Source organism: Scyliorhinus torazame, chromosome 2, assembly GCF_047496885.1.
Source record: "Scyliorhinus torazame isolate Kashiwa2021f chromosome 2, sScyTor2.1, whole genome shotgun sequence".
Classification (NCBI taxonomy): domain Eukaryota; kingdom Metazoa; phylum Chordata; class Chondrichthyes; order Carcharhiniformes; family Scyliorhinidae; genus Scyliorhinus; species Scyliorhinus torazame.
Window position 1 is genome coordinate 11,467,101 of NC_092708.1, and position 12,650 is coordinate 11,479,750.

Below are 12,650 nucleotides of genomic sequence, written 5' to 3' on the forward strand. Positions count from 1 at the left end.
TGTGTCGGGGTGGGGGTGAGGGGTTCAGTGAGTCGGGGTGGGGGTGAGGGGGTCAGTGTGTCGGGGTGGAGGTGAGGGGTCAGTGTGTCGGGGTGGGGGTGAGGGGGTCAGTGTGTCGGGGTGGGGGTGAGGGGGTCAGTTTGTCGGGGTGGACGTGAGGGGTCAGTGTGTCGGGGTGGGGGTGAGGGGTTCAGTGTGTCGGGGTGGGGGTGAGGGGTTCAGTGAGTCGGGGTGGGGGTGAGGGGTTCAGTGTGTCGGGGTGGGGGTGATGGGTCAGTGTGTGGGGGTGGGGGTGAGGGGGTCAGTGTGTCGGGGTGGGGTTGAGGGGGTCAGTGTGTCGGGGTGGGGGTGAGGGGTCAGTGTGTCGGGATGGGGGTGAGGGGGTCAGTGTGTCGGGTGGGGGTGAGGGGGTCAGTGTGTCGGGGTGCGGGTGAGGGGGTCAGTGTGTCGGGGTGGGGGTGAGGGGGTCAGTGGGTGGGGGTGAGGGGGTCACTGTGTCGGGGTGGGGGTGAGGGGTGCTGTGTGTCGGGGTGGGGGTGGGGGTGCTGTGTGTCGGGGTGGGGGTGAGTGGTCAGTGTTGCGGGGTGGGGGTGAGGGTTCAGTGTGTTATTGTGGGGGTGAGGGGGTCAGTGTGTCGGAGTGCGGGTGAGGGGGTCAGTGTGTCGGGGTGGGGGTGAGGGGTCAGTGTGTCGGGGTGGGGGTGAGTGGTCAGTGTGTCGGGGTGGGGGTGAGGGGTCAGTGTGTCGGGGTGGGGATGAGGGGTCAGTGTGTCGGGGTGGGGGTGAGGGGTCAGTGTGTCGGGGTGGGGGTGAGGGGGTCAGTGTGTCGGGGTGGGGGTGAGGGGGTCAGTGTGTCGGGGTGGGGGTGAGGGGGTCAGTGTGTGCGGTGTGGGTGAGGGGGTCAGTGTGTCGGTGTGGGGATGAGGGGTCAGTGTGTCGGGGTGGGGGTCAGTGTGTCGGTGTGGGGGTGAGGGGTCAGTATGTGGGGTGGAGGTGAGGGGGTCAGTGTGTCGGGGTGGGGGTGGGGGGGGTCAGTGTGTCGGGGTGGGGTGGGGGTGCTGTGTGTCGGGGTGGGGGTGAGGGGTTCAGTGTGTCAGGGTGGGGGTGAGGGGGTCAGTGTGTCGGGGTGGGGGTGAGGGGGTCAGTGTGTCGGCGTGGGGCTGAGGGGTCAGTGTGTCGGGGTGGGGGTGAGGGTTCAGTGTGTTATTGTGGGGGTGAGAGGGTCAGTGTGTCGGGGTGGGGGTGAGGGGATCAGTGTGTCGGGGTGGGGGTGATGGGTCAGTGTGTTATTGTGGGGGTGAGGGGTCAGTGTGTCGGGGTGGGGGTGAGGGGGTCAGTGGGTGGGGGTGAGGGGGTCACTGTGTCGGGGTGGGGGTGAGGGGTGCTGTGTGTCGGGGTGGGGGTGGGGGTGCTGTGTGTCGGGGTGGGGGTGAGTGGTCAGTGTTGCGGGGTGGGGGTGAGGGTTCAGTGTGTTATTGTGGGGGTGAGGGGGTCAGTGTGTCGGAGTGCGGGTGAGGGGGTCAGTGTGTCGGGGTGGGGGTGAGGGGTCAGTGTGTCGGGGTGGGGGTGAGTGGTCAGTGTGTCGGGGTGGGGGTGAGGGGTCAGTGTGTCGGGGTGGGGATGAGGGGTCAGTGTGTCGGGGTGGGGGTGAGGGGTCAGTGTGTCGGGGTGGGGGTGAGGGGGTCAGTGTGTCGGGGTGGGGGTGAGGGGGTCAGTGTGTCGGGGTGGGGGTGAGGGGGTCAGTGTGTGCGGTGTGGGTGAGGGGGTCAGTGTGTCGGTGTGGGGATGAGGGGTCAGTGTGTCGGGGTGGGGGTCAGTGTGTCGGTGTGGGGGTGAGGGGTCAGTATGTGGGGTGGAGGTGAGGGGGTCAGTGTGTCGGGGTGGGGGTGGGGGGGGTCAGTGTGTCGGGGTGGGGTGGGGGTGCTGTGTGTCGGGGTGGGGGTGAGGGGTTCAGTGTGTCAGGGTGGGGGTGAGGGGGTCAGTGTGTCGGGGTGGGGGTGAGGGGGTCAGTGTGTCGGCGTGGGGCTGAGGGGTCAGTGTGTCGGGGTGGGGGTGAGGGTTCAGTGTGTTATTGTGGGGGTGAGAGGGTCAGTGTGTCGGGGTGGGGGTGAGGGGATCAGTGTGTCGGGGTGGGGGTGATGGGTCAGTGTGTTATTGTGGGGGTGAGGGGTCAGTGTGTGGGGGTGGGAGTGAGGGGGTCAGTGTGTGGGGGTGGCGGTGAGGGGGTCATTGTGTCGGGGTGGGGGTGAGGGGTCTGTGTGTCGGGGTGGGGTGAGGGGTTCAGTGTTTCGGGGTGGGTGTGAGGGTTTCAGTGAGTCGGGCTGGGGGTGAGGGGGTCAGTGTGTCGGGGTGGGGGTGAGGGGGCCAGTGTGTCGGGGTGGGGGTGAGGGGGTCAGTGTGTCGGGGTGGAGTTGAGGGGTCAGTGTGTCGGGGTGGGGGTGAGGGGGTCAGTGTGTGGGGGTTGGGGTGAGGGGGTCAGTGTGTCGGGTGGGGGTCAGTGTGTCGGGGTGGGGGTCAATGTGTCGGTGTGGGGGTGAGGGGTCAGTATGTGGGGTGGGGGTGAGGGGGTCAGTGTGTCGGGGTGGGGGTCAGTGTGTCGGTGTGGGGGTGAGGGGTCAGTATGTGGGGTGGGGGTGAGGGGTTCAGTGTGTCGGTGTGGGGGTGAGTGGTCAGTATGTGGGGTGGGGGTGAGGGGGTCAGTGTGTCGGGGTGGGGGGGGTCAGTGTGTCGGGGTGGGGTGGGGTTGCTGTGTGTCGGGGTGGTGGTGAGGGGTTCAGTGTGTCGGGGTGGGGGTGAGGGGGTCAGTGTGTCGGGGTGGGGGTGAGGGGGTCAGTGTGTCGGCGTGGGGGTGAGGGGTCAGTGTGTCGGGGTGTGGGTGCGGGGTCAGTGTGTGGGGGTGGCGTTGAGGGGTCAGTGTGTCGGGGTGGGGGTGAGTTGTCAGTGGGTGGTGGTGGGGGTGAGGGGTCAGTGTGTGGGGGTGGGGGTGAGGGGTCAGTGTGTGGGGGTGGGGGTGAGGGGTCAGTGTGTCGGGGTGGGGGTGGTGGTCTGTGTGTCAGGGTGGGGGTGCTGTGTGTCGGGGTGGGGGTGAGGGGGTCAGTGTGTCGGGGTGGGGGTGAGGGGTCAGAATGTGGGGGTGGGGTCAGTGTGTCGGGGTGGGGGTGGGGGTGGGGGTGCTGTGTGTCGGGGTGGGGGTGAGGGTGTCAGTGTGTGGGAGTGGGGGTGAGGGGTCATTGTGTCGGGGTGAGGGGGTCAGTGTGTCGGGGTGGGGGTGGGGGTGAGGGGATCAGTGTGTCGGGGTGGGGGAGTGGGTCAGTGTGTCGGGGTGGGGGAGGGGGTCAGTGTGTCGGGGTGGGGGTGGGGGTGAGGGGGTCAGTTTGTCGGGGTGGGGGTGGGGGTCAGTGTGTCGGGGTGGGGGAGAGGGTCAGTGTGTCGGGGTGGGGGTGAGGTGATCAGTGTGTTGGGGTGGGCGTGGGGGGGTCCGTGTGTCGGGGTGGGGGTGAGGGGGTCAGTGTGTGGGGGTGGGGGTGAGGGGGTCAGTGTGTGGGGTTGGGGGTGAGGGGGTCAGTGTGTGGGGGTGGGGGTGAGGGGGTCAGCGTGTCGGGGTGGGGGTGGGGGTGAGGGTGAGGGCGTCAGTGTGTCGGGGTGGGGGTGAGGTGATCAGTGGGTTGGGGTGGGCATGGGGGGGTCAGTGTGTCGGGGTGGGGGTGATGGGGTCAGTGTGTCGGGGTGGGGGTGAGGGGGTCAGTGTATCGTGGTGGTGGTGGGGGTGAGGTGGTCAGTGTGTCGGGGTGGGGGAGGGGGTCAGTGTGTCAGGGTGGGGGTGGGGGTCAGTGTGTCGGGGTGGGGGTGGGGGTGAAGGGGTCAGTGTGTCGGGGTGGGCGTGGGAGGGTCAGTGTGTCGGGGTGGGGGTGAGGGGGTCAGTGTGTGGGGGTGGGGGTGAGGGGGTCAGTGTGTCGGGGTGGGGGTGAGGGGGTCAGTGTGTCGGGGTGGGGGTGGGGGTGAGGGGGTCAGTGTGTGGTGGTCGGGGTGAGGGGGTCAGTGTGTGGGGGTGGGGGTGAGGGGGTCAGTGTGTCGGGGTGGGGGTGAGGGGGTCAGTGTGTCGGGGTGGAGGTGAGGGGGTCAGTGTGTCGGCGTGGGGGAGGGGGTCAGTGTGTCGGGGTGGGGGTGGGGGTCAGTGTTTCGGGGTTGTGGAGGGGGTCAGTGTGTCGGGGTGGGGGTGGGGGTCAGTGTGTCGGGGTGGGGGTGTGGGTCAGTGTGTTGGGGTGGGGGTGAGGGGGTCAGTGTGTTGGGGTGGGCGTGAGGGGGTCAGTGTGTCGGCGTGGGGGAGGGGGTCAGTGTGTCGGGGTGGGGGTGGGGGTCAGTGTGTCGGGGTGGGGGTGTGGGTCAGTGTGTTGGGGTGGGCGTGAGGGGGTCAGTGTGTCGGCGTGGGGAGGGGGTCAGTGTGTCGGGGTGGGGGTGGGGGTCAGTGTGTCGGGGTGGTGGAGGGGGTCAGTGTGTCGGGGTGGGGGTGTGGGTCAGTGTGTTGGGGTGGGGGTGGGGGTGTGGGTCAGTGTGTCGGGGTGGGGGTCAGTGTGTCGGGGTGGGGGTGGGAGTCAGTGTGTCCGGGTGGGGGTGGGGGTCAGTGTGTCGGGGTGTGGGTGTGGGTCAGTGTGTTGGGGTGGGGGTGGGGGTCAGTGTGTCGGGGTGGAGGTGGGGGTGTGGGTCAGTGTGTCGGGGTGGGGGTCAGTGTGTCGGGGTGGGGGTGGGAGTCAGTGTGTCCGGGTGGGGGTGGGGGTCAGTGTGCCGGGGTGGGGGTGGGGGTCAGTGTGTCGGGGTGGGGGTGGGGGTGTGGGTCAGTGTGTCGGGGTGGGGGTCAGTGTGTCGGGGTGGGGGTGGGAGTCAGTGTGTCCGGGTGGGGGTGGGGGTCAGTGTGTCGGGGTGGGGGTGGGAGTCAGTGTGTCGGCGTGGGGGTGAGGGGTCAGTGTGTCGGGGTGGGGGTGAGAGGGTCAGTGTGTCGGGGTGGGGGTGAGGGGTCAGTGTGTCGGGGTGGGGGTGAGGGGGTCAGTGTGTCGGAGTGCGGGTGAGGGGGTCAGTGTGTCGGGGTGGGGGTGAGGGGTCAGTGTGTCGGGGTGGGGGTGAGTGGTCAGTGTGTCGGGGTGGGGGTGAGGGGTCAGTGTGTCGGGGTGGGGATGAGGGGTCAGTGTGTCGGGGTGGGGGTGAGGGGTCAGTGTGTCGGGGTGGGGGTGAGGGGGTCAGTGTGTCGGGGTGGGGGTGAGGGGGTCAGTGTGTCGGGGTGGGGGTGAGGGGGTCAGTGTGTGGGGTGTGGGTGAGGGGGTCAGTGTGTCGGTGTGGGGATGAGGGGTCAGTGTGTCGGGGTGGGGGTCAGTGTGTCGGTGTGGGGGTGAGGGGTCAGTATGTGGGGTGGAGGTGAGGGGGTCAGTGTGTCGGGGTGGGGGTGGGGGGGGTCAGTGTGTCGGGGTGGGGTGGGGGTGCTGTGTGTCGGGGTGTGGGTGAGGGGTTCAGTGTGTCAGGGTGGGGGTGAGGGGGTCAGTGTGTCGGGGTGGGGGTGAGGGGGTCAGTGTGTCGGCGTGGGGCTGAGGGGTCAGTGTGTCGGGGTGGGGGTGAGGGTTCAGTGTGTTATTGTGGGGGTGAGAGGGTCAGTGTGTCGGGGTGGGGGTGAGGGGATCAGTGTGTCGGGGTGGGGGTGATGGGTCAGTGTGTTATTGTGGGGGTGAGGGGTCAGTGTGTGGGGGTGGGAGTGAGGGGGTCAGTGTGTGGGGGTGGCGGTGAGGGGGTCATTGTGTCGGGGTGGGGGTGAGGGGTCTGTGTGTCGGGGTGGGGTGAGGGGTTCAGTGTTTCGGGGTGGGTGTGAGGGTTTCAGTGAGTCGGGCTGGGGGTGAGGGGGTCAGTGTGTCGGGGTGGGGGTGAGGGGGCCAGTGTGTCGGGGTGGGGGTGAGGGGGTCAGTGTGTCGGGGTGGAGTTGAGGGGTCAGTGTGTCGGGGTGGGGGTGAGGGGGTCAGTGTGTGGGGGTTGGGGTGAGGGGGTCAGTGTGTCGGGTGGGGGTCAGTGTGTCGGGGTGGGGATCAATGTGTCGGTGTGGGGGTGAGGGGTCAGTATGTGGGGTGGGGGTGAGGGGGTCCGTGTGTCGGGGTGGGGGTCAGTGTGTCGGTGTGGGGGTGAGGGGTCAGTATGTGGGGTGGGGGTGAGGGGTTCAGTGTGTCGGTGTGGGGGTGAGTGGTCAGTATGTGGGGTGGGGGTGAGGGGGTCAGTGTGTCGGGGTGGGGGGGGTCAGTGTGTCGGGGTGGGGTGGGGTTGCTGTGTGTCGGGGTGGTGGTGAGGGGTTCAGTGTGTCGGGGTGGGGGTGAGGGGGTCAGTGTGTCGGGGTGGGGGTGAGGGGGTCAGTGTGTCGGCGTGGGGGTGAGGGGTCAGTGTGTCGGGGTGTGGGTGCGGGGTCAGTGTGTGGGGGTGGCGTTGAGGGGTCAGTGTGTCGGGGTGGGGGTGAGTTGTCAGTGGGTGGTGGTGGGGGTGAGGGGTCAGTGTGTGGGGGTGGGGGTGAGGGGTCAGTGTGTGGGGGTGGGGGTGAGGGGTCAGTGTGTCGGGGTGGGGGTGGTGGTCTGTGTGTCAGGGTGGGGGTGCTGTGTGTCGGGGTGGGGGTGAGGGGGTCAGTGTGTCGGGGTGGGGGTGAGGGGTCAGAATGTGGGGGTGGGGTCAGTGTGTCGGGGTGGGGGTGGGGGTGGGGGTGCTGTGTGTCGGGGTGGGGGTGAGGGTGTCAGTGTGTGGGAGTGGGGGTGAGGGGTCATTGTGTCGGGGTGAGGGGGTCAGTGTGTCGGGGTGGGGGTGGGGGTGAGGGGATCAGTGTGTCGGGGTGGGGGAGTGGGTCAGTGTGTCGGGGTGGGGGAGGGGGTCAGTGTGTCGGGGTGGGGGTGGGGGTGAGGGGGTCAGTTTGTCGGGGTGGGGGTGGGGGTCAGTGTGTCGGGGTGGGGGAGAGGGTCAGTGTGTCGGGGTGGGGGTGAGGTGATCAGTGTGTTGGGGTGGGCGTGGGGGGGTCCGTGTGTCGGGGTGGGGGTGAGGGGGTCAGTGTGTGGGGGTGGGGGTGAGGGGGTCAGTGTGTGGGGTTGGGGGTGAGGGGGTCAGTGTGTGGGGGTGGGGGTGAGGGGGTCAGCGTGTCGGGGTGGGGGTGGGGGTGAGGGTGAGGGCGTCAGTGTGTCGGGGTGGGGGTGAGGTGATCAGTGGGTTGGGGTGGGCGTGGGGGGGTCAGTGTGTCGGGGTGGGGGTGAGGGGGTCAGTGTGTCGGGGTGGGGGTGAGGGGGTCAGTGTATCGTGGTGGTGGTGGGGGTGAGGGGGTCAGTGTGTCGGGGTGGGGGAGGGGGTCAGTGTGTCAGGGTGGGGGTGGGGGTCAGTGTGTCGGGGTGGGGGTGGGGGTGAAGGGGTCAGTGTGTCGGCGTGGGCGTGGGAGGGTCAGTGTGTGGGGGTGGGGGTGAGGGGGTCAGTGTGTGGGGGTGGGGGTGAGGGGGTCAGTGTGTCGGGGTGGGGGTGAGGGGGTCAGTGTGTCGGGGTGGGGGTGGGGGTGAGGGGGTCAGTGTGTGGTGGTCGGGGTGAGGGGGTCAGTGTGTGGGGGTGGGGGTGAGGGGGTCAGTGTGTCGGGGTGGGGGTGAGGGGGTCAGTGTGTCGGGGTGGGGGTGAGGGGGTCAGTGTGTCGGCGTGGGGGAGGGGGTCAGTGTGTCGGGGTGGGGGTGGGGGTCAGTGTTTCGGGGTTGTGGAGGGGGTCAGTGTGTCGGGGTGGGGGTGGGGGTCAGTGTGTCGGGGTGGGGGTGTGGGTCAGTGTGTTGGGGTGGGGGTGAGGTGGTCAGTGTGTTGGGGTGGGCGTGAGGGGGTCAGTGTGTCGGCGTGGGGGAGGGGGTCAGTGTGTCGGGGTGGGGGTGGGGGTCAGTGTGTCGGGGTGGGGGTGTGGGTCAGTGTGTTGGGGTGGGCGTGAGGGGGTCAGTGTGTCGGCGTGGGGAGGGGGTCAGTGTGTCGGGGTGGGGGTGGGGGTCAGTGTGTCGGGGTGGTGGAGGGGGTCAGTGTGTCGGGGTGGGGGTGTGGGTCAGTGTGTTGGGGTGGGGGTGGGGGTGTGGGTCAGTGTGTCGGGGTGGGGGTCAGTGTGTCGGGGTGGGGGTGAGGGGGTCAGTGTGTCGGGGTGGGGGTGGGGGTCAGTGTGTCGGGGTGTGGGTGTGGGTCAGTGTGTTGGGGTGGGGGTGGGGGTCAGTGTGTCGGGGTGGGGGTGGGGGTGTGGGTCAGTGTGTCGGGGTGGGGGTCAGTGTGTCGGGGTGGGGGTGGGAGTCAGTGTGTCCGGGTGGGGGTGGGGGTCAGTGTGCCGGGGTGGGGGTGGGGGTCAGTGTGTCGGGGTGGGGGTGGGGGTGTGGGTCAGTGTGTCGGGGTGGGGGTCAGTGTGTCGGGGTGGGGGTGGGAGTCAGTGTGTCCGGGTGGGGGTGGGGGTCAGTGTGTCGGGGTGGGGGTGGGAGTCAGTGTGTCGGGGTGGGGGTGGGGGTGTGGGTCAGTGTGTGGGAGTGGGGGTGAGGGGTCATTGTGTCGGGGTGAGGGGGTCAGTGTGTCGGGGTGGGGGTGGGGGTGAGGGGATCAGTGTGTCGGGGTGGGGGAGTGGGTCAGTGTGTCGGGGTGGGGGAGGGGGTCAGTGTGTCGGGGTGGAGGTGGGGGTGAGGGGGTCAGTTTGTCGGGGTGGGGGTGGGGGTCAGTGTGTCGGGGTGGGGGAGAGGGTCAGTGTGTCGGGGTGGGGGTGAGGTGATCAGTGTGTTGGGGTGGGCGTGGGGGGGTCCGTGTGTCGGGGTGGGGGTGAGGGGGTCAGTGTGTGGGGGTGGGGGTGAGGGGGTCAGTGTGTGGGGTTGGGGGTGAGGGGGTCAGTGTGTGGGGGTGGGGGTGAGGGGGTCAGCGTGTCGGGGTGGGGGTGGGGGTGAGGGTGAGGGCGTCAGTGTGTCGGGGTGGGGGTGAGGTGATCAGTGGGTTGGGGTGGGCGTGGGGGGGTCAGTGTGTCGGGGTGGGGGTGAGGGGGTCAGTGTGTCGGGGTGGGGGTGAGGGGGTCAGTGTATCGTGGTGGTGGTGGGGGTGAGGGGGTCAGTGTGTCGGGGTGGGGGAGGGGGTCAGTGTGTCAGGGTGGGGGTGGGGGTCAGTGTGTCGGGGTGGGGGTGGGGGTGAAGGGGTCAGTGTGTCGGGGTGGGCGTGGGAGGGTCAGTGTGTCGGGGTGGGGGTGAGGGGGTCAGTGTGTGGGGGTGGGGGTGAGGGGGTCAGTGTGTCGGGGTGGGGGTGAGGGGGTCAGTGTGTCGGGGTGGGGGTGGGGGTGAGGGGGTCAGTGTGTGGTGGTCGGGGTGAGGGGGTCAGTGTGTGGGGGTGGGGGTGAGGGGGTCAGTGTGTCGGGGTGGGGGTGAGGGGGTCAGTGTGTCGGGGTGGGGGTGAGGGGGTCAGTGTGTCGGCGTGGGGGAGGGGGTCAGTGTGTCGGGGTGGGGGTGGGGGTCAGTGTTTCGGGGTTGTGGAGGGGGTCAGTGTGTCGGGGTGGGGGTGGGGGTCAGTGTGTCGGGGTGGGGGTGTGGGTCAGTGTGTTGGGGTGGGGGTGAGGGGGTCAGTGTGTTGGGGTGGGCGTGAGGGGGTCAGTGTGTCGGCGTGGGGGAGGGGGTCAGTGTGTCGGGGTGGGGGTGGGGGTCAGTGTGTCGGGGTGGGGGTGGGGGTCAGTGTGTCGGGGTGGGGGTGGGGGTCAGTGTGTCGGGGTGGGGGTGGGGGTCAGTGTGTCGGGGTGGGGGTGTGGGTCAGTGTGTTGGGGTGGGGGTGAGGGGGTCAGTGTGTTGGGGTGGGCGTGAGGGGGTCAGTGTGTCGGCGTGGGGGAGGGGGTCAGTGTGTCGGGGTGGGGGTGGGGGTCAGTGTTTCGGGGTTGTGGAGGGGGTCAGTGTGTCGGGGTGGGGGTGGGGGTCAGTGTGTCGGGGTGGGGGTGTGGGTCAGTGTGTTGGGGTGGGGGTGAGGGGGTCAGTGTGTTGGGGTGGGCGTGAGGGGGTCAGTGTGTCGGCGTGGGGGAGGGGGTCAGTGTGTCGGGGTGGGGGTGGGGGTCAGTGTGTCGGGGTGGGGGTGTGGGTCAGTGTGTTGGGGTGGGCGTGAGGGGGTCAGTGTGTCGGCGTGGGGAGGGGGTCAGTGTGTCGGGGTGGGGGTGGGGGTCAGTGTGTCGGGGTGGTGGAGGGGGTCAGTGTGTCGGGGTGGGGGTGTGGGTCAGTGTGTTGGGGTGGGGGTGGGGGTGTGGGTCAGTGTGTCGGGGTGGGAGTCAGTGTGTCGGGGTGGGGGTGGGGGTGGGGGTCAGTGTGTCGGGGTGGGGGTGGGGGTGGGGGTCAGTGTGTCGGGGTGGGAGTCAGTGTGTCGGGGTGGGAGTCAGTGTGTCCGGGTGGGGGTGGGGGTCAGTGTGTCGGTGTGGGGGTGGGGGTCAGTGTGTCGGGGTGGGGGTGGGAGTCAGTGTGTCCGGGTGGGGGTGGGGGTCAGTGTGTCGGGGTGTGGGTGTGGGTCAGTGTGTTGGGGTGGGTGTGGGGGTCAGTGTGTCGGGGTGGGGGTGGGGGTGTGGGTCAGTGTGTCGGGGTGGGGGTCAGTGTGTCGGGGTGGGGGTGGGAGTCAGTGTGTCCGGGTGGGGGTGGGGGTCAGTGTGCCGGGGTGGGGGTGTGGGTCAGTGTGTCGGGGTGGGGGTCAGTGTGTCGGGGTGGGGGTGGGAGTCAGTGTGTCCGGGTGGGGGTGGGGGTCACTGTGTCGGGGTGGGGGTGGGAGTCAGTGTGTCGGGGTGGGGGTGGGGGTGTGGGTCAGTGTGTCGGGGTGGGGGTCAGTGTGTCGGGGTGGGGGTGGGGGTCAGTGTGTTGGGGTGGGGGTGGGGGTCAGTGTGTCGGGGTGGGGGTGGGGGTCACTGTGTCGGGGTGGGGGTGGGAGTCAGTGTGTCGGGGTGGGGGTGGGGGTGTGGGTCAGTGTGTCGGGGTGGGGGTCAGTGTGTCGGGGTGGGGGTGTGGGTCAGTGTGTCGGGGTGGGGGTCAGTGTGTCGGGGTGGGGGTGTGGGTCAGTGTGTCGGGGTGGGGGTGGGAGTCAGTGTGTCCGGGTGGGGGTGTGGGTCAGTGTGTCGGGGTGGGGGTGGGGGTCAGTGTGTCGGGGTGGGGGTGGGGGTCAGTGTGTCGGGGTGGGGGTCAGTGTGTCGGGGTGGGGGTGGGGGTCAGTGTGTCCGGGTGGGGGTGGGGGTCAGTGTGTCGGGGTGGGGGTCAGTGTGTCCCGTTGGGGGTGGGGGTCAGTGTGTCGGGGTGGGGGTGGGGTTCAGTGTGTCCCGGTGGGGGTGGGGGTCAGTGTGTCCGGGTGGGGGTGGGGGTCAGTGTGTCGGGGTGGGGGTCAGTGTGTCCCGTTGGGGGTGGGGGTCAGTGTGTCGGGGTGGGGGTGGGGGTCAGTGTGTCGGGGTGGGGGTGGGGGTCAGTGTGTCGGGGTGGGGGTGGGGGTCAGTGTGTCCGGGTGGGGGTGTGGGTCAGTGTGTCGGGGTGGGGGTGGGGGTCAGTGTGTCGGGGTGGGGGTGGGGGTCAGTGTGTCGGGGTGGGGGTGGGGGTCAGTGTGTCCGGGTGGGGGTGTGGGTCAGTGTGTCGGGGTGGGGGTGTGGGTCAGTGTGTCCCGGTGGGGGTGCGGTCAGTGTGTCGGGGTGGGGGTCAGTGTGTCGGGGTGGGGGTGGGGGTCAGTGTGTCGGGGTGGGGGTGGGAGTCAGTGTGTCGGGGTGGGGGTGGGGGTGTGGGTCAGTGTGTCGGGGTGGGGGTCAGTGTGTCGGGGTGGGGGTGGGGGTCAGTGTGTCGGGGTGGGGGTGGGGGTCAGTGTGTCGGGGTGGGGGTGGGGGTCAGTGTGTCCCGGTGGGGGTGGGGGTGCTGTGTGTGACTGACCGGATTCCGTGTTGACAGGGAGAAGGATGTGCTCTGGCAGAAATCGGATAAGTTGGAATTCGATCAGCGGCAATCTGATGTGAAACGTTTGTCAAGAAAAGACCGACTTGGCAGCAAGAAGTGAATGTGATCAGCAGGCGGACAGACGGGACACGTTCGAATGTTTTGTGTTTTTTTAGTGTCTGGGCAGGGTGTAATCCTGATCCATTTCAATATGTAGCAAGTTGGTGGCATGGGAAGCACTTACCATCTTGGATACTAAAATCCCAGTTTTCCGGAAAGCACTCAGGTGCACTGCCAGGGAATCTGGTCTCATTCAAATATTAAAGCAATTTCAAAATCTGTAACGGACCCTAGTGGACTCATGCAAAACCTGACTAAATTAACCCGCAGTCATGTTTTATATCAATGACTTCAGGATGGTCCAAACACACTTTACCCCACATGGACGTATTTCTAAAGCAAAGCATAAAGCAGAATCGTCAAGTGTACCACTCCCTCAGTACTGACCCTCTGACAGTGCGGCACTCCCTCAGTACTGACCCTCTGACAGTGCGGCACTCCCTCAGTACTGACCCTCTGACAGTGCGGCACTCCCTCAGTACTGACCCTCTGACAGTGCGGTACTCCCTCAGTACTGACCCTCTGACAGTGCGGCACTCCCTCAGTCCTGACCCTCTGACAGTGCAGCGCTCCCTCAGTACTGACCCTCTGACAGTGCGGCACTCCCTCAGTCCTGACCCTCTGACAGTGCAGC

General features: G+C 68.3%; 1 protein-coding gene across 2 annotated transcripts in view; it reads left to right on the forward strand.

Annotated features, from left to right (window-relative positions):
* Positions 1-12,240, forward strand: part of LOC140385970 (uncharacterized) — a 105,757-nt gene extending 93,517 nt beyond the window's left edge. For both annotated transcript variants that reach the window (XM_072468621.1, XM_072468616.1), the window contains exon 11: positions 11,912-12,240. In XM_072468621.1, the coding sequence (XP_072324722.1) occupies positions 11,912-12,017 (106 nt within the window). In that variant the 3' untranslated portion in view covers positions 12,018-12,240. The remainder of the gene's footprint in view (positions 1-11,911) is intronic.
* The last annotated feature ends 410 nt before the right edge of the window (positions 12,241-12,650 follow it).